At 45.6% G+C, this 18318-nt stretch overlaps 1 protein-coding gene across 3 annotated transcripts in view; it reads left to right on the top strand.

Annotated features, from left to right (window-relative positions):
* Window positions 1-9622: 9622 nt before the first annotated feature.
* The window catches only part of RCOR1 (REST corepressor 1), a 187665-nt gene continuing 178969 nt past the window's right edge, over window positions 9623-18318 (top strand). For 2 of the 3 annotated variants that reach the window (XM_053277316.1, XM_053277308.1), the window contains exons 1-2: window positions 9625-10299; window positions 10432-10491. In XM_053277316.1, coding sequence (XP_053133291.1) covers window positions 10068-10299; window positions 10432-10491 — 292 coding nt within the window. In that variant the 5' untranslated portion in view covers window positions 9625-10067. Of the gene's footprint in view, window positions 10300-10431; window positions 10492-18318 lie in introns of all 3 variants that reach the window. The other variant, XM_053277325.1, reaches the window with a different exon arrangement.

Raw genomic sequence — 18318 nt, 5'->3', positions numbered from 1 at the left:
ACGTTCACAGGCCACACCTGCCTAGAGTGTCTCCATGGAGACATTCCAGGGGAGCACTCTGTCGGCCTCAGTATACTGCCTTCCTCCCCCTTCCTTGGCCCGCCAGAATAGCAGCAGCGTAAGAGGACATGGGATGTGGTGGTGACAGCATGATGCCATAACATGGGGAATGTTTGGGGGGCAGTGGGCCTGGCATTGAATTAGTGGCAGCACCCAGTCCGTCACCTCTGTTAATCTGCTGCCTGAGGCAATGGCCTCAGGTTGCCTAATGGCTAGGCTGCCCCTGCCCACCCCTTCTTGGTGTCTTTGAGTGCATGGGTCCCCACCCCCTTCGTATTAGAGTTGCCATGCCCCCTTGGGATTCCGGGTTTCACACAGATTTTAAGCATCTCACCCAGATTGCTTAGCCCACCCATATTTGCCCAGATTTCAGCTTCCATTTTAAAAAAAAAAAAAAAAAGCTAAGCTCTAGCCCTTGTAGAAGTGGCATTATGGAGCAAAACGTGCAGTCACTATTCTGCTGAAAAATTATTTTCAAGCCAATTTACATAACATGCAAATTAGGCACCCAGATTTGGAAAGCCAGAATATGGCAACCCTACCTCATATAGATTAATCACCTTAAGTGGCGCAGCGGGAAAATGCTTGACTAACAAGCAGAAGGTTGCCAGTTCAAATCCCCGCTGGTACTATATTGGGCAGCAGCGATATAGGAAGATGCTGAAAGGCATCATCTCATACTGCATGGGAGATGGCAATGGTAAACCCCTCCTGTATTCTGCCAAAGAAAACCACAGGGCTCTGTGGGCGCCAGGAGTAGAAATCGACTTGATGACACACTTTACCTTTTACCTTATATAGATTAATGGCTTCTATTTACCTCCTCTTCCTTCTCGGGAAAAACACCATTGCAGTGATGGTAGGGCTTCAGAGGTGGACTAGGCCTCACTCAGAGCAACTGCTGGCAGGCTGGGCCTTTCCTAATAAGGGGGAAATGCAAAATAGAAGAACCAGTCCCAAGGACTGGGTGGGAACTACCTACATGGTCCCCTACTGAAGAAGATAAAGCTTTGTTCTCTTAATTAGTTCTGTCCCAGAAGGGCCCCGAGGAAGCAGTGGGCTGAGCTTCTGGGGACATGGGAAGGCCACAGCCAGTGAGTAACAAGAAGACCAGTTCAGTTCGATGCGTGAGGGAATTTATATGTTTTTTCCATATTGCCTGGAATCTGAGTTGCCAGGTTTAATGACAATTCTCTCTCTTTTCCAATCTGCTTTATGAAAAGACAATTGATCTTTTTGCATAATCTTGTTTTTCTTTTAATGTAATAATAAACCATTGTTGGTGAAGTGTACTACTCTTTATTTTGTCTGCCTTACCTTAATCAAACGCCTTTGAAGGCCTAGGATTTTTCAACCCTTTTTGGTAGGGTTTTGCCACTTTACCTTTCCACAAGGCTTTACCGATAGGGCTTCTACCCCAAATTTCCTTCAGAGTGTGTGCGTTTACACACCAGCCGAGTCTACCCCAAAGTCCCTTCGAGATCCTTGGACCCACTCCACACACAAATCAGGCTTTGTCTTGCGAATTCTAGCTTATCTTGGTGTATTTCCGGGTTTTAAAAATGCTGGTTTTAAGCAAAAAATCATTCCATTTTTTGTTGGGTACTTTTGGAATTACTTTGGTTACTGTTCCCTCAAAGTGTTCAATGCTGATATCTTCAAATATAACAGTTCCTTGAGGCAAAAAAGTCTTACATCAGTTGCGACTTCTTTACCATTTCTGTCTTTGATTGTGAACTCCACATCATCACCAGGTTGTAAGTCTTCTAGGTCACCTTTAAATTCACTATAGTGAAAGAATATCTCCTTTACAACATCACTAGAATCATTAGCATGATAAGAGGGATACTCTCTTTAGAAATGCAGATGTCGCTCTTTAGTAATCTCTCTCTCTCCCCCTCCCACCATTGGCTAGAAGCCCTGCAGCAAAGGGAGAGACTGCCTGCTTCCCAGACAACCCCAGAGTGAGAGACTGGTGTTGGCTGTCTGCTGTTGCTGCTGCTGTTGAGTACCTGCCTTCAGGAGAGGGAGAGGGTGAGACCATCTGCCAGCCCCCTGCCTGACCTGTGGGATTGTGGCCTCTGGCAGTGGCTGCTTTGCAGGAGTGGGGCCCTGGAGTGACTCAGAAGTCCCTGCTTTTCACCTGACCAGGGAGGCCATCTCTGGCCCTATAAGGGACACTGCCTGTCACCCCTTTGGGGGAACCGCTTTGGGGGACAGCGAGGGTGAGGGCTAGGTCTCTTCGTCCATTTACTAATTGGGCTTCTGTTTTAATTTGTCCTGGGTGAGGCTCTTTTATAATGTGTCTGGGCTTACCTGGAGATGGGGAGACAGGGGGCGTGTCCACTGACTGTGGGGCAGCTATTACTGTGGTGGTGGGGAACAGAAGAAGTAACATTGGCAGGTCAGTGGGCCGTTACAAGGGAAGGGGACATAGACATTTAATAGCTGTTTCCCCTTCCGACTGTCCTGCCAGCTCTTTGACCTTGGGGAGCAGTGCCGACCACCCTTGGAACCTCACCTTGCTACTCTGTAATGCCAGGTCGGTCCAGAACAAATCAGAAACCATCTATGATTTGATTCTGGATGAAGGCACCTACCTGGTATGTATTACAGAGACCTGGCTGGGAGAGGCCGGGGGCCCAGTGTGGTCCCAGCTTCTCCTTCCAGGGTACTCTGTTGAGGAGCAAGTGAGGGACCGGGGGCGTGGAGGTGGAGTGGCTATGGTCTATAAGAATAATATCTCCCTTACCAAGATCCCTGTTGAAGTGTCAGACCATATCGAATGTGTGTACTTACGTTTGGGGACCAGAGATAGACTGGGGCTTCTGTTGGTGTACCGATTGCCCCGCTGATCAACGGAGTCCCTAACTGAGTTGACGGACTTGGTCTCGGGTTTGGTGTTGGAGTCCCCTAGGCTTGTGGTGCTGGGGGACTTCAATGTTCATTTCGGGACCAATCTGTCCGGGGCAGCTCAGGAGTTCATAGCAGCCATGACAACTATGGGCCTATCTCAAGTGGTCTCAGGACCGACGCACATTGCAGGTCACACACTTGATTTGGTCTTTCACTCTGATCAGGGTGGTGTTCCGTGGGTGGGGACTCCTGTGATTTTCCCATTGTCATGGACAGACCACCATCTGGTTGAGGTTGGACTCACAGTCACACCCTACCTTCGCAGGGGTGAGGGACCTATTAGGATGGTCCACCCGAGAAGGTTATTGGATCCTATAGGATTTCAAGAAGCCTTGGAGGGATTTAGTGTCGGCTCTGCTGGCGATCCTGTTAATGCCCTGGTGGAGGACTGAAACAGCAAACTCACCGGGGCAGTAGACATGATTATTCCTAAGCGTCTTCTCCAACCTGCTTCAAAATTGGCCCCGTGGTATACAGAAGAACTAAGGGGGCTGAAGCGGCAAAGTAGTTGACTGGAGTGCAGGTGGAGAAAAACATGGCTTGAATCCGACAGATTGCAACATAGAGCTCATCTGAAGATCTATGCTCAGGCAATACATGCGGCAAAGAAACGATTCTTTTCTGCCCCTATTGCATCCGCAAGTTCATGTCCAGCGGAATTGTTCAGGGTTGTGAGAGGGCTAGTATGTGCCCCTCCTCCCTTGAATCAGAATCTGGAACCATCGATTACCCGCTGTGATGTGTTTAATGAATTCTTTGTGGGGAAAATCTCTCGTATTCAGGCCGACATAGATTCTGTCTCCACAATTACTTCAGTGTCTGATGTGGAGGTGTCCAGCAACTCCTCTTATGTGGTTAGGTTGGATCAGTTCCAGTTTGTAACTCCTGAGGATGTGGACAAGCTGATTGGAATGGTGCGGCCTACCATCTGTCCTCTTGACCCTTGCCCGACATGGCTTATACTATCTGGCAGGGCGGTTGTTGTAGAAGGCCTGGTAGAGATTATAAATGCATCTCTGAGGAAAGGAGACAATTATTAGACTGCTTCTGAAGAAGCCTACCTTGGATCCCTCAGAGCTGAGTAACTACAGGCCTGTCTCCAACCTTCCGATATGTTTCCAGGCAAAATACAAGGTATTAGTCATAACCTATAAAGCCCTAAACAGTTTGGGCCCTGGGTATTTAAGAGAACGTTTTCTTCGTTATGAACCCCACCGCCCATTGAGATCATCAGGAGAGGTCCGTCTGCATTTGCCACCGGCTCATCTGGTGGCCACTCAGGGACGGGCCTTCTCCGTTGCTGCCCCGAGGCTTTGGAATGCCCTCCCTAGTGAAATAAGAGCCTCCCCATCTCTGACAGCTTTTAAAAGGTCCTTAAAAACACATCTGTTCACCCAGGCTTTTAACTGATACTGTTTTGATTGTTTTTAATGTTGTTTTAGAGCATTGTTTTAAACATTTTTAAATTGTTGTGTTTTAAATTTCTTGTTTTTAAGTAATGTTTTAATGCTGTTTTTATTTGTTGTGAACTGCCTAGAGACATAAGTTTTGGGCAGTATAGAAATATGTCAAATAAATAAATAAATAAATAAATAAATTAGAAGGAAAGCAGGGAAGCGTGAACTTGCAAAGACAAAAACCTAGAGTAGAGGGGAGGGGTTGCTTCCCTCAATGCCGCAAGTGTAATTCTAAGTGGCTTTGCTCAACATCTACCCCACAGCATGAAGCCACGTGTGAATAACTCCCAAGAACCTTATATGGAGAGTGGGTTTTCCTTCATAAAAATAAAGTGGATGGTGGCAGCCTACTGTGAATCCCTTACAGACAAGGATTTGACCCCAGTGAACCTCCCCCTCCTCCTCTGGCTCTGGTAGGAGTTATGACAACCATGAGAAGGGAAGGATCAGCCTGGCCCCCATCCATCAGCCAGAGAATGAGCAGCTATAAAAACTCTGCTTCCAGAATCCCTGGCAGAAAGAACACACTGCTCCAGCTCCAAGTTGCCCAGGGACTGCAGAAGCGAGGAGAAGAACACTTTGGTCTCTGCCACCGGCCAGAGGAAAAAGAGCTGCTATGTCATTTTTTGTATGGTTGCGATCTTCTGTAGACTGCCTTGGAGATAACTGGATTAAAAGGCAGGTTTAAATCTGAAACATGAATTTAAAACATTTTTAAAAAGTGCTACATTTGCAGACACTATCAAAACAGCAGAGGTCTAGTAAGGCTGGAGTGGGCCCTAGGTGAAAGTGAAGATTGGCTGCTGCCCCCCTTCTCCCCAACACCACCCCACCTGTGTCTTTGCTGCAGAAATAGTGTAAGCACATGGTGAAAAACAAAACATTCTCAGCATACCCTTTCTCTCACTATAATGCAAAGATGTATACTACCTAGGTTGATACTAAAGGCAAAGTGTGCCGTCGAGTTGGTGTCGACTCCTGGCGGCCACAGAGAATACAAGAGGGGTTTACCATTGCCATCTACCATGCAGTATGAGATGATGCCTTTCAGCATCTTCCTAAATCACTGCTGCCCGATATAGGTGTTTCCCAAAACAATAATCTATATATTTAATTACCTTACGGCCGACTGCGTAGGGAACTGCGTCCGGATGTGTCTGGATGCCTGGTGGAACTCTTGCGAGGTTCTGTGAGAGTCCCAACCATTGCCTTGGGAGGGAATGGCAGCGAGGGAGGCAGGTGGGAATCGGCATGGCAGAGTCGGGGGAAAGGAGGAAACCGGACCTCAGAGAGGGCGGCGAGACAACGGACACTTGCCGTCAAGGAGCAGGAGGAAAATCAGTGGTGGCGGACAACAGGGAGGAAGAGGAGGCAGAAGGGGGCTGAGCGGTGGGGGGGGGAGAGGAGGCTGGGGCAGAAGGGGGCGCGGGAGATGGGCAGAAGGTGGGGGGAGTGTACTGCTGCACAGATGCTCTGTGTGGGTTCAGCTAGTTTTTACTTGTTTTATATTGTATTTATTTTATCAATGTTGTGAGCCGACCCAAGCACTAGTGTTTTGGAGGGGTGGGGGTATACATATTTTAAATATATATAATAAATAAATACTTACATATATACCTTCTGGAGAGGGCTTATTTGAAGCTGGGATAAGTCCTCTGATCAGGAGCCAACAGCATGGCAGGGAGTTGCAGAGGTGGAAAGTGAGGAGCAAGCTGCTTCCCAGACAGTGGGCCCCCTGCACTCAGCTGACCAGGGACCTCTGTCCCCCTTTTTCAATTATAGCCACACCCCTGCAAAGCAGATTAAGCCTGTCTCACATCTGTAACATTGAGAGTCCAATCCTGTGCATGTTTACATAGATGTAATGCCTACTACACTATATGCAGACTTCCAAGTAAGTGTGCATAAGATGGCTGTCATAAGTTGTAATCCTAACCATACTTACTAGTGAGTAAACCCCACTTATGAAAAATATGCATAGGATTCTACTTGTAAGTCAACATAGCTCAGTGGCAGAGCATCTGCTTTGCGTGCAGAAGGTCCCAGGTTCATTCCCTGACATCTCCAGGTAGGGATGGAAAAGGCTCCTTTCTGAAACCCTGGAGAGTCACAACTAATGAGTGTAGACCAGTGGTTCCTAAAGTGGGAGCCTCCAGATGTTGCTGAATTATAGATGTTGCTGAGCTATGCTGGGGCTGATAGGAGTTGTAGTTCATCAACATCTGGAGGCTCCCAGTTTGGGAACCACTGGTGTAGACATTACTAAGCTACTGGTTAATGGACCAATGGTCTCATTTGGTATAAGGCAGTTTCTCATGCTCCTATGTTTTTCCTGAACTAGCAGCAACATTCTGCCCTACGTGAAGTTTCTGAATGGTTTTCAAGGGCAGCTCCACGTATTATAAAAATCCAGTACAGGTGCAATTAAAGCAGACCTGCTCAACTTGCCCCCCCGCCAGCTGTTTTTAAACTACAACTCCCATAATCCCTAGCCACAGTGGCCAATCACTGGGGATTACGGGAGTTGTCGACCAACATCTGCAGGAGGGCCAAAGTTGAGCAGGCCTGAATTAAAGCATGCACGACTTGGGCCAGGTCTGATCTCTCCAGGAAAGAGTGCCCTATAGCACCACTTATTTATTTATATACAGTGGTCCCTCGACTTACGAACTACTCGACATCCGAAGTTTTCGACTTACGAACGACAAAAATGACCGGAAGTCGTTGCCGGTTTAGATGCGGCTTCCTCGACTTACGAATTTTTAGATGCGGTTTCCTTGACTTACGAATGTTTCCAGACCTCCGTGGGTGCGCTTTTCGACTTACGAAAATGTCGACCTACGAACGTGCGTTCGGAACGGATTAACTTCGTAAGTCGAGAGACCACTGTATATATTTATATCCTTCCCTCCCCTGCACCAATGGAGTTACCCAAAGCAGCTAACAATCAGTTAAAAACAACATATGTGTTTAAAACATATCAACGAACGTGATAAATGAAGAAAGGTCTGCATAGAGACACCCCCCTCCCCCATACAGCACCTTGTGGGAACTGGATATAATGTTATGAAAGAGGGGCTGGAGGATTGCACAAGCAATAAAAAGGTTTGAAGTACAATTGACCAGCTTCAGTATTTGTGGTGGTGGGGCACTCTGCCCAGACAGAAGCAGGACTCCTAAATTTCCAACCCCCTCAGAAACAGGGGGATTGCACTTTATGATAAAGTTGGCATCACTTAGCATCACTTAACTTGGTACCTATTAGATACATTTATTCACTATTGTTTGCACTGAGTGGACAGGAGCCAGTGTGGTTGTAGACTAGTGGTTAGAGTGTTGCACTAGGCCCGAGGCACGTTCAAATCCACATTTGGATAGGAAACTCAATGGGTGACTCTGGGTCAGTCATATCTCTCAGTCTAAGCTACCTTGGAGGGTTGTTGTGAGAATAAACATAACCATGCACACCAGCTCTGGCTCCTTTGAGGATAGAGTGCGATAGAAATATAAACAAATAGCAATGGATTTCCTGACAGATCTCATGAAGAAGCAGATTTAACGGTCACTTCCTACAATTAACTTTGGTTGGCAACCCTAAAAATATTAACTTGGCAGAACTTACGGTGTTCAGTGGAGCTCACTTTGAGGAAACACACCCAGGAGTGGGTTGTCAAAGTGGCTTCAAGGATTGGGGCCTAGAGTCCTCCTGCGTCATGCTATGATTCACTGACACACACCCTGTTTTTCACACTTTTAAGTTCCATCTGTCTTTTAAGCTTCCCTGCCTGGCTTTGGAAATAGGAAATCTGGGGAGGAGAGAGCAAAACCGTCAGGATGCGATGTTTCAAAAGATATTCTGTACTCTATATTTCTTTCCTTTTTTTTAAGGCCTTGAGGAGCAAAACAAAGGCAGAGAGGCTCCGTGGCCCCAGCATGCTCCAACTACTTCCATCCGGTGAACTCTTCAAGGCTGCCTCAATTTTTCTCTTTCTCTGCGTGGAAAAAATTGTCAGATGTTGACAAGTTCCCTGCGCCTTCAACCTTCCTCTGGGGAAGGGAGGTGCGGGGGTGGGGGGAAGAGGAAGAAGTCTCCCTCACTTTGGAAGGACTGTAATACAGCTTGAAAATATGTCATTGGCCTTCTTCTAGGTCTCTTGCCCTAGCGGTGGCCTCCAAGCAACGACGCTGCCTTGAGGTGGAAGGAGAAGGCACGTTTTGCTGTGTGTGTGTGTGTTTCAAGGAGACATTTGGAATCTCCTTCAGCGCCCCCCCTTCTGTTTAAATTAACATTATTCTGTTGCATTAGAAATCTGCTCCTCCTCCACCGTTCCCGGCCTGCCTGTGAAAATATGCTGAGAAAGTTGCCTTCATTTATAGAGGTGGGAGGATTTTCTCTCCCCCCCGCCCCGCGCACGTCCGTCTTGTTCTCTCAACTCTGCGCCAGGAGACAGAGCCGATTTGCTTAAACTCCTGCGATTCGACGACTTTTTCCTACCCAGCCACCCCCTCCCTCCTCTGAAAGAATTCACTTCACAAAGCCATTTGAAAGAAAGGAACTCGGGGAACAAATAGAAGAAGAAGAAGAAAGAAAGAAAGAAAAAGCGCGCTTCCCCGAGTCTTTTCCACGCACACGAGTGGAAACTGGCGATAAACCCGCCCGGAGAAGGGCAAGACTTGATCGTGCGATTTTAGTTTCTTTGTATGGAGATTCCATTCAAACTGTTCAGCGTGTGTCACCCGTAACCTTCCGCCAAGGAGGAGGGGTTGTGACGAAAAAATAGTCCCCAGCTACTGTTCAACAGTCTCTTTCTGATAGGGATAGTGTGTGTGCGTGCTTGTATGAGGAGACAATTCGATTGCGCCTCCCCACCTTCTTTGCAGTGACCCCTCAGCGGGCTTCTTTGCACCCCCGTCCCCCGTCTTTCCTCCGGAGCGTCCAGAGCCCTTCTTTAGTGCACAGGCTGCCAAGCTGCCCTCTTTTCTTTTTTCCTTTTCTTTTCCCCCTTCCTCTCTTTTCCCCTCTAAAGATACAATGTAGCCTTGGAACAAGCTGTATCATTGGGCGTAGAGATTGCAAAGCTCCAACCACGTAGAGCAAGCGATACGCCTCCACCAAACCTAACAAACGGAAGCGCCGGGCCGGCTTGATGGACGGGGCGGGAGAGCCAATAGGGAGGGTGCGGGTGAGGGTTAGGCTTTCCAAAATGTGGGGGCGGCCAATGGCCGTTGAGCGGGGGGCAGGCTCGTGGGAAAGCTAGCAGCTCAGGTTGACAGAGGCTAGTCCCAGTGCAGGGAAGTGCGAGGAGAGAGGGATGAGCTTGAAAGTTCGAAGCTTCATCTCCTTGCAGGAATTTTCTTCGGCTTTTTGAAAAAGGGGGAAGAGGGGGAGGAAACAAACCAAACCCTGCAGCCGCGCAGGGGCAGCCTGGAAGCTAGAGTTGCAATTCCCCCCCCCACTTCCCGGGGGCTAATTCTCAGCTGCTTCCTCCCCCCCCCAGCCTTTTTAAGAAGAAAAGAGAGAGAGCGAGAGAAAAAGGAAGGAGCCCCTTCTTTCTCCTTGTTTTCCTCTTCTTTCTCCCCACATTTGGACTTTGATCTCTCTCCCCCCTTTCTATTTTTTAAACCCCCCCCCCCATGCCAGCCATGATCGAGAAGGGCCCAGAGGTTTCAGGGAAAAGAAGAGGCAGAAACAATAATGCCAACAACACGACTAGCGCTTCTAACAGCGCCTCTGCCTCTGCCGGTGCCAACAACAGTAACAATGGGAATAATAAAAGTTTGGCAGCGGCAGCAGCGCCCAATGGGAATAGTAGCAGCAACTCCTGGGAGGAAGGCAGCACTGGATCCTCCAGCGATGAAGAGCATGGTAAGGCTCCCCGGGGTGGGGTGGTGGGGGGAGAGAGGTAGAGAGAGCTTTCAAAACTCTATCAAGGCATATATCAATTATATGTATGTATGCGATATATATATTGAAAATAACCATTCTTCTTGTTCTCAGGAGGAGGAGGCATGAGAGTGGGACCCCAATATCAAGCAGTCGTTCCTGACTTTGATCCTGGTGAGTCTTTTTTTTTTTTTTTTTAAAGCAGAAGTCGGATCCTTAAATGACTTATGTGTCCCCTTACTTCTCTCTTGGAGGAGCTGTGAATGGACAATCAAATGTATGAATATGAGCGACTGGCTCCTTTTCTTCTTCTTCAGTATTTTGGCCATTTGGAAGGGATCCAAGGGTCAGGATCCAGGCCGATCCGTTGCATGCCTACTCGGAAGTAAACCCCTTCTGAGTTCACTAGGGGTTACTCCCAAGTAAATGTGCATAGGATGGCGGCCTTTTAGTTCGATTCTGTGTGTCTTTTGCTCGGAAGTAAATCCGCCCCCCCCCTTCATTGGGGCTTACTAAGTGTGTGCATAGGATTGGAGTCCTGGACAGTTGATCCGTTTTTGGTGTGATTGTTCACACCAAGATACTAGTGTGGAATGAGAGGGCACTTTCTGTCTTTTGTTAGACTGCTTGTAATAATAAAATTGTGTTTGTGAAAGAAGCAGGAAGGTAACTACTCACCCCCACCCCCGTGTGTGTTCACCCTGGTGTCCAAAGAAAGAACAGCAATGGGCGCGTGGGGCGGGGGGGGGTGGTGTTAGTGGGGAAGGAAACGTGTCCAGGAAACGTGCCACCACACTTGGGGATGTGTGTTGGTGTTAGGAGAGGTCCTTAGGATTGCACGGAAGGAAGTGAAACCCAGCAAAACTACCTTCTTTAGTCCTTTTCTTCCAGTTCTTCCCAGTGAGAAAGGGGGGGGGCAGTTAGACATAGTTGAATCCATATAGGCATGGAAGAGCAAGAGATTAATCTTGCTGCTCTTCCCCCCCCCCCGCTTTTTTCTTTCAGGTGTGGCTACTATTTTCATATTCACGTTGGGAGAGGTAGAGGGAGGAACTGGTCTTGTATGAAAACCGGTGCCAGTCTGCTCCCTCGGATTCCTTCCCCCATCCCATACATCAATTATTTTAGACACAATTGACCTAAATTGAATTACTTGAAAACAATTGAGTGGTTGATATGATTAGATTTCTGGGAGGTGCTGAGGAGAGAATAGGATCTCCTGCTCCTTCCTCCCTGAATGACCAAAATTTAGGGTGAGTAAAGGACAAAATAAATAAACAAACCGATTAATTAAAGACAAACCAACCTACCCAAAAGTCTTTCCGAGAGATGCTTTGTAGACCAGGGGACAAACAGGAAAAGAGATTTGGCTGAGAAGAGTTCTCGTGTATGTGATCTGTTCTTGGGTTTGTGATCTGACTGTTGGGAATGAAACAGAATAAAATTTCAAGAATTTGAGGCTCTCTTTTATGGGATGGAGAGATTTATTGAAATCAACGGTGTTCTCTTGTTCACAGAAGGGGGTTGGTAACAGGCGAAGCCACTGTGTCCCCGATGTTCCACATGCTTCTGTTCCCTTTCAGTTTTCTGTAGGCATAATTTAAAATGGTACAGGAGGAAACTGTGAGCAAACAAAGGAATTCAAGTGTTACTGTATGGCAGAGAATTAAAAAAATTGTGCTCCAGTTGTGTGCACTGGGGGTCATGACCATTAAAAGAAAAAGAAAAAGGAGGGGGTTACTTCCTTAGTTTTGAAATGCAACCATTTTTTATTGTTTCTTTGTAACTGTAGGTTAATCTTAAAAATAAAAATCCTCCACTGTCTTGTTCTTAACGCTAGAGCTGACTCCAGCATGTTGCGAACTCTAATTGAACCCCTTGTTTCTCAACTGTGTTTTCTTTTAATAACTAAAGAACCCTTGTGTACTTTGAAGTATGAGATTTCTTTTTCTAGAGATATAGTATGACCCCTGAGGAGCTCCTGATGATTGATTCTCCCCCCGCCCCTGCTGACTGTCATAATGTGCGGTAGCAGTTGCATATATGTAGAGCTGGTGTAGCATAACAGCGAAGGTTGTGAGCTGCCAGTCAGGAAGTCTGCAGTTCAAATCCTGCCTCATCCTCAAACTAGAAGCCCAAGCCTATGCATGTTTAAAAATAAAGGCCCCTTGAGGCAGACTGACTTCTGCATGAGTCTGCACACCCACTGCGCTCATCTGAGGCCTTGCTCTATGTTTCATTGCCACCAGATGTGTGGGACATGGGCCACTGCTGAAAAAGATCTGTCCCTAAGATTGTAGCATTCACCTTCCAGCTCCTATCATGATCCCCAACCTTTGGCCATTGTGGACAGGGATGATGGGAGTTGTAGTCCAAAAAGAAGACGTTACTCAAAACTTCTTGTTCCAAGTCACCTTCGAGGTCTTTTAAATGTGACTGAAAAGTGGGCTATAATTTTTTTAAAAATAAATAATATAAGCCTAAGGCTGTGTAAGGTTGTGTGTAGGCTAAGGGAGGAACCTATTTTCCCCATGTCCTGGCTCTCTGCCTGCAATATGGGTATAATAATATTGACCTACCTTATAGGGTTGTCGTTAGGATGGCTGAGTACGTATGGGACATGCATTTAACAAAAGAGCAGGGGAGGATCATTTACCATGCAATCTGGGCGAAGAGGCACCTTTTAAAGTGATAGTCCCTTTAGAGAGGGAAATGGGAACTATTCTTATTCAGCTAGACATACTGTCGCTTCAGTGACAGTTGCTGAGGTTTTGTGTGTGTGCGCGCGCGCATGAGAGCAAACTTTTGTGGCAGTAAACCATCTTCTCACACCTTTTGTCTTCAAACTGCTTTGGGAACTTTTTGTTGTTGAAAAACAGTATATAAATATTCTAAATAACTGCATCATGTGATATATTGGTTTCCTCATGAAATCTGTTTTTAATTTTTTAAAATGCAACAATATTGTTTGTGCTTATATTCTGCCTTCCCCTTTCCAAAAAAGTCAAAGTAGCTTAAAATACTTTTTAAAACCACTCTCTCTTCCCACCCACCTCTATCTCTATACTGCTTTTCATTAAAATAACTGCAAAGCAGTTTACAATATAATTAAAACAATGCCCAATTAAAATTCAAAAAGTACAGATATTAAATATAAAAATAAAAATAATATATCTCTAAAAGTTTAAAAACCCATATAAAACAATAACACAAAAATACAAAACTTTTTTTAATTAAAAAGCTTTGTATTAAATATTTACTGATGTAATACCTTTTTAATGCTTTTTATACATCTGTGTAGGAAGCTGCATGACCCTTACATGTAACAAGTAATGTAATAAATGTGTGCACGTCTGTTTTGCCACACTTGTGGTGGTGGGAAGTTGCTACAAAGTGTGATTTTCAGCTGTATATACGCATGGCAAAATGGGCACACCCATCTTTGTTGCATGTATAACTAACACCAGAGGGGATAATAGGAAGTAACCCTTATTATTATTTTATCTGTGGGCCCAGTTAGATGAGATGTTAGGAGATTCATGATCTCTGCCCCCGCCCAAGCAGTTGTGGGGTGGTGATGGGTGACTGAGACTGTGACACACTAGGGGAGGTGAAGGTTTTGCCATTCCTTTCATGCTTTCTTCCCCCGCCCCTTGAGCAAATGGGGCAAATAGGGGGCACATGATAGGTAACATGTGCTACTGCAATGCGCTCTGCGTGGGGCTGCCTTTGTGTATAGTTCTGAAACTTCCGTCAGTTCAAAATGCGGCAGCCAGATTGGTCTCTGGGGTAACTCGGAGAGACCATAGTTATGCCTGTTCTCAAACAGTTGCACTGGCTGCCGATATGTTTCTGGGTGAAACACAAAGTGCTGGTTATCACCTTTAAAGCCCTTAGAGCTTTAAAGTTAGTTACAACTAACTTTAATGGGTTACCTTAGAGAGTGCTGCCTTCTGCATGATCCCCATCGCACGTTGAGGTCATCCCATCTCCAGTTAACACTGGCACTCAGACCTGTGACTGAAGGTAACTTACGAATTGGTTGGCTCTAATGGCATCTAGTTGTTCTTTCCACAGTAAATGGTTAGGAGATCTCTACACTACCATTGTAAACCAGCTTAACTTTCTCAAGGCTTCCTGCTGAGAGTGGGATGTGGAGCTCTAGTTCACTAGGTTCTTTAGGCTCTGCAGGGAGTGGGAGAGAGCTGTACAAGCTTATTGTGCTCATATATCCTCCCTTTTGTCAACTTGTGGCTTAAGATGGAGACCCAGTCCAAGTAGTGGCATTCTTATGTTGCACTGGGAACTACACAGAATAGGCAGTTAGTTGAATCGCACATCTTTCACCCATCTTCTGTGGCTTCTTTTTGCTGATGTGGCTAGGCCATGTGGAAGCATCTCCCACACTGTAAGACGGTTGGTTTGGATTATACTTGGTTCAACAGTCCAACAATGGGATAAGGATGTGTGCATACCCCCCTCCCCCGCTGGTACATTCGGAAACTGTTTGTTACTGGGTTTTTGCGGGGAGGGGTTGTTCATATGAATTGCTCCTGTATGAGTACCTGAATACTAGTTTAAACTGGGAGGGGGAAAGAAAGTGTGCATTCGCAAAATACACATGTCCTTATCCTGTGGAGTCAGGTCATTGTCTGAATGACCGAACAAATACTAATGTGCTCCTCTAGGTTTAAGTTGGTGAGTCTGCATTGAATTCTGAGAATTAAACCAATGTGAGATAATTTGTATACACTTATTGTTCAAGGAGGCTGTGGGTGGTTGTGGTGGTGAGAATAAACAAAACTCTACTCAACTTTGTTTGTTTTTATTACAAACATTTGATACCCTGCTTTCAGTGCAAAGACTTTTGAAACGGCTTATCACTATAAAATCAATTATTAAAGCATTTTTTAAAACATTAGAACAGCTAATAGTTACGACATGGTAAATCTAAGAAGTCCAAAGGACTTGAGCAAATAAAAAGTCTTTCACCTGGAACTGAAAAGATACTAGATTCAGTGCCCAGCTATTCTTCCTGGGGAGAGCATTCTAGAACTAGGGTGCCACCATAAGGAAGATCCTGTTTCTGATCATAACCCTTCTTATCTTTAAAGGCTTTGGGACCTAGAGAAGGGCTTCTGAACATTGTTTTCATACTTGGGGAAACTGTATGCAGCAGAAGGTGATCCTTCATGTACCCAAGGTGTCTAGGGATTTAAAGGCTAAGAATCAGCACTTCAAATTGTGGTTACAGATAGACCAGGAATAATTATAGTTGGGTTGAGATGGAGTATCTTGTTACAAATTCTGATTTTTAGTTCTCTGATTGATTGTAAACGTGATGCTGAAGTTAATGGCAGTATATTCCTGCTGACTTTGATGGAGATGAGTTATTAATTGGGCCATGATCCAGTGAACTCCAACCTTTTTGCACATATGCAAGAGACTGCATACTTTCTCTTTGCAGTTCCCAAAGTGTAGTAGTTTGCACTGTGGTCTCCGATTTTAGAACAAACCCTGCTGTTAAAAAAGGGTTTGCAGTCGGCCTGGGATGCTGCTGCAAAAAGTGAACCAAAGACACACTTCACATGTGGATGTTATCCCCTGTGCTTCTTTCAGTTCAAACTACTTTAAAGTAAAGTTGTGCTGTTGAGTCAGTGTTGACTCCTGGCGACCACAGAGCCATGTGGTTTTCTGTGGTAGAATACAGGAGGGATTTACTATTGCCATCTCCCGTGCAGTATGACATGATGCCTTTCAGCATCTTCCTATATTGCTGCTGCCGGATATAGGTATTTCCCAGAACATTAACCCCATAGTCTGGGAAACATACCAGCAGGAATTTGAACCAGCAGCCTCTCGCTCCCTAGGCAAGTTACTTCTTTGCTGCGCCATTACTGCGTTAAAAAAAAATTGAAACTTTAACTCTTAATTAGGGAGGGCTATACTAATTGGGATAAGGAACTGTCAGATTACTTGGTAGAGCTTGACACTGAGCCATTGCTAAACTTACACAGGTGTCATTAATGTCAGATGAATCTTTCCCAGAAGTATTCTTGTCAAATAGTTCTTAAATGTCTGCAATCTCTATCCCCCCCCCTTCCCTTTTCTTCTTAAAATATTTTTAAACCTCTCCCTGAAGCAGTAAGGAAATGGGGTTGGAAAAAATGCCTCCCAGGTGTCTACAAACATGATGCTGGTGTCTAGGACAGGGCTGGACAAATCCCAGGTGCCGTGGGGCCTAGAAATTTAACTATGGTACCTAGACTAAGATATTCAGAGATAGAGTTATTTTTAAAAAAATCATGCCGTCTGTCCTTTTTCTGTTCTAAGGAAGCTATTTGTAAAGGGGATAAAGAAAAGGCCATTTACCCTAACCCTTCCACAATGCTTGTTACTAAGTGCAGTAATTTTTTCAGGTATCCACTGCCTGGCTCCTTAATTTTTGGTTGGCTCCTAGATCCAAAGAAAACGTGTCGAGGCCTAGCACGAAGAAGCAGAAATGGCAGCTGAGGGTTTATAGAAATATAAAGCAGCTTATGGTGGCCATGCAACTTCACCCCAAATGGGGATCGTACCATCATTCTGTTGGCTAAGAGTTCTTCCAAATTATCTATTTTCCAGAGCATAGTTAAACCTCTTGCCACAGGAAAGTGCATTTAGATCAGGGGTGGGGAACCTTGGCCCTCCAGCTGTTTTTGAACTACAACTCCCATCGTCCCCAGCCATTGTGGTTCCTCACCCTTGATTTAGATAAACTCTTCATCACCGAGTCATTGATGAGGTATAGTTGGGTTCTTCCTTCTGGTAGCATACAGGTATCCTCAGTCATTGTATAACTTCACCCTAAAACCAAACAAATGTGGTGTTTTTCACAGAGGTAACTGGGTCAGGCTATTGTAGCAAAAACAGAGGGGCTACTGGCACCTAATTTTGTTGTGGTGTGAACCATCCTGATTTAGCATCCACTTCAACAGACGCAGAAATTGGTATCCTAAGTTGGAAAGTGTAGATACTAAGTGTAGATAAGTGTAGGTGGCCCTTGTTATCTGCAGGGGTTCCATTCCCACCAATTTCAGCAGAAAACGGAACCATGGATAACGGGACCTAAAGTCAATGGCAATTAGGGGGTTAGGTTCCTGGAGGGCAAAAATACTACCAATTAAAAAGGCAAAAATTAGAGAAATAACATACCATGCCATATTCTCCAGGTCTCTAATTGTACAGCAATGCCCTGCAAAAAACCCCATTCAGCCAATTTTCCACAAAAAATTGTGGGGTGTTTTTTGTTTTTTTGCTTAAAGAGTCACAAAATGGCTCTGTTTAGCAAAATGATGGCCAGAAATTAGCTCAGAGTATAGGTGAATTCCTACAATTTCTAAAGCATGCATACAGAGATCTGGTCTCCGTTGTCTGACTGTGGTATGCAAAATTATGGGTGTCAGGACTGTGGGTGACGAGGGCCACTTGTACACAGAAGTAAAAGAAGAGCAGGCACTTTCACACAATCACTGGCAAGGTAGGAGTGCCCAGCTTAGGTAGGAGAGCTGGGTGTGCTCCAAATTGGTGGTGGTGTGCTTGTAAACATTAAGGTAGGAGGTGAGGAGAATGATCGTGTGTGAGGTGGCAGCTGGGTAGGACGGCTTTTTCTCAGTAAAATTCTGGGGATGTAATCCAGGTAGGCTGTGCTCATCCTAACCAGCTGCCATCTTGCACATGATCATTCTCCTCGCCTCCTATCTTAATGTATACAAGCACACAGCCACCAATCTCGAGGACACCTGGGTCTCCTGCGCGAGCTGTCAGTAGCTGTGTGAACAAGCTTAGAGATAAGTTCTAACAGTAGGAGTTAAAAGCCCAAGAAATTCAAGCAGGCCTGTTGCATTTCTAAGTAGTCAGAGCCCAGATGTCTACAAGGTGAAAACAGTTATTCTGGTGAATTTTCTTGTGTTTTTGATGGGGTGACGGAAACAGAATGGACATAGGATACAGAACTGATGT

The sequence above is a fragment of the Hemicordylus capensis genome, chromosome 1, assembly GCF_027244095.1.
Source record: "Hemicordylus capensis ecotype Gifberg chromosome 1, rHemCap1.1.pri, whole genome shotgun sequence".
Taxonomy (NCBI): domain Eukaryota; kingdom Metazoa; phylum Chordata; class Lepidosauria; order Squamata; family Cordylidae; genus Hemicordylus; species Hemicordylus capensis.
This window is presented reverse-complemented; position numbering and strand designations above follow the sequence as displayed.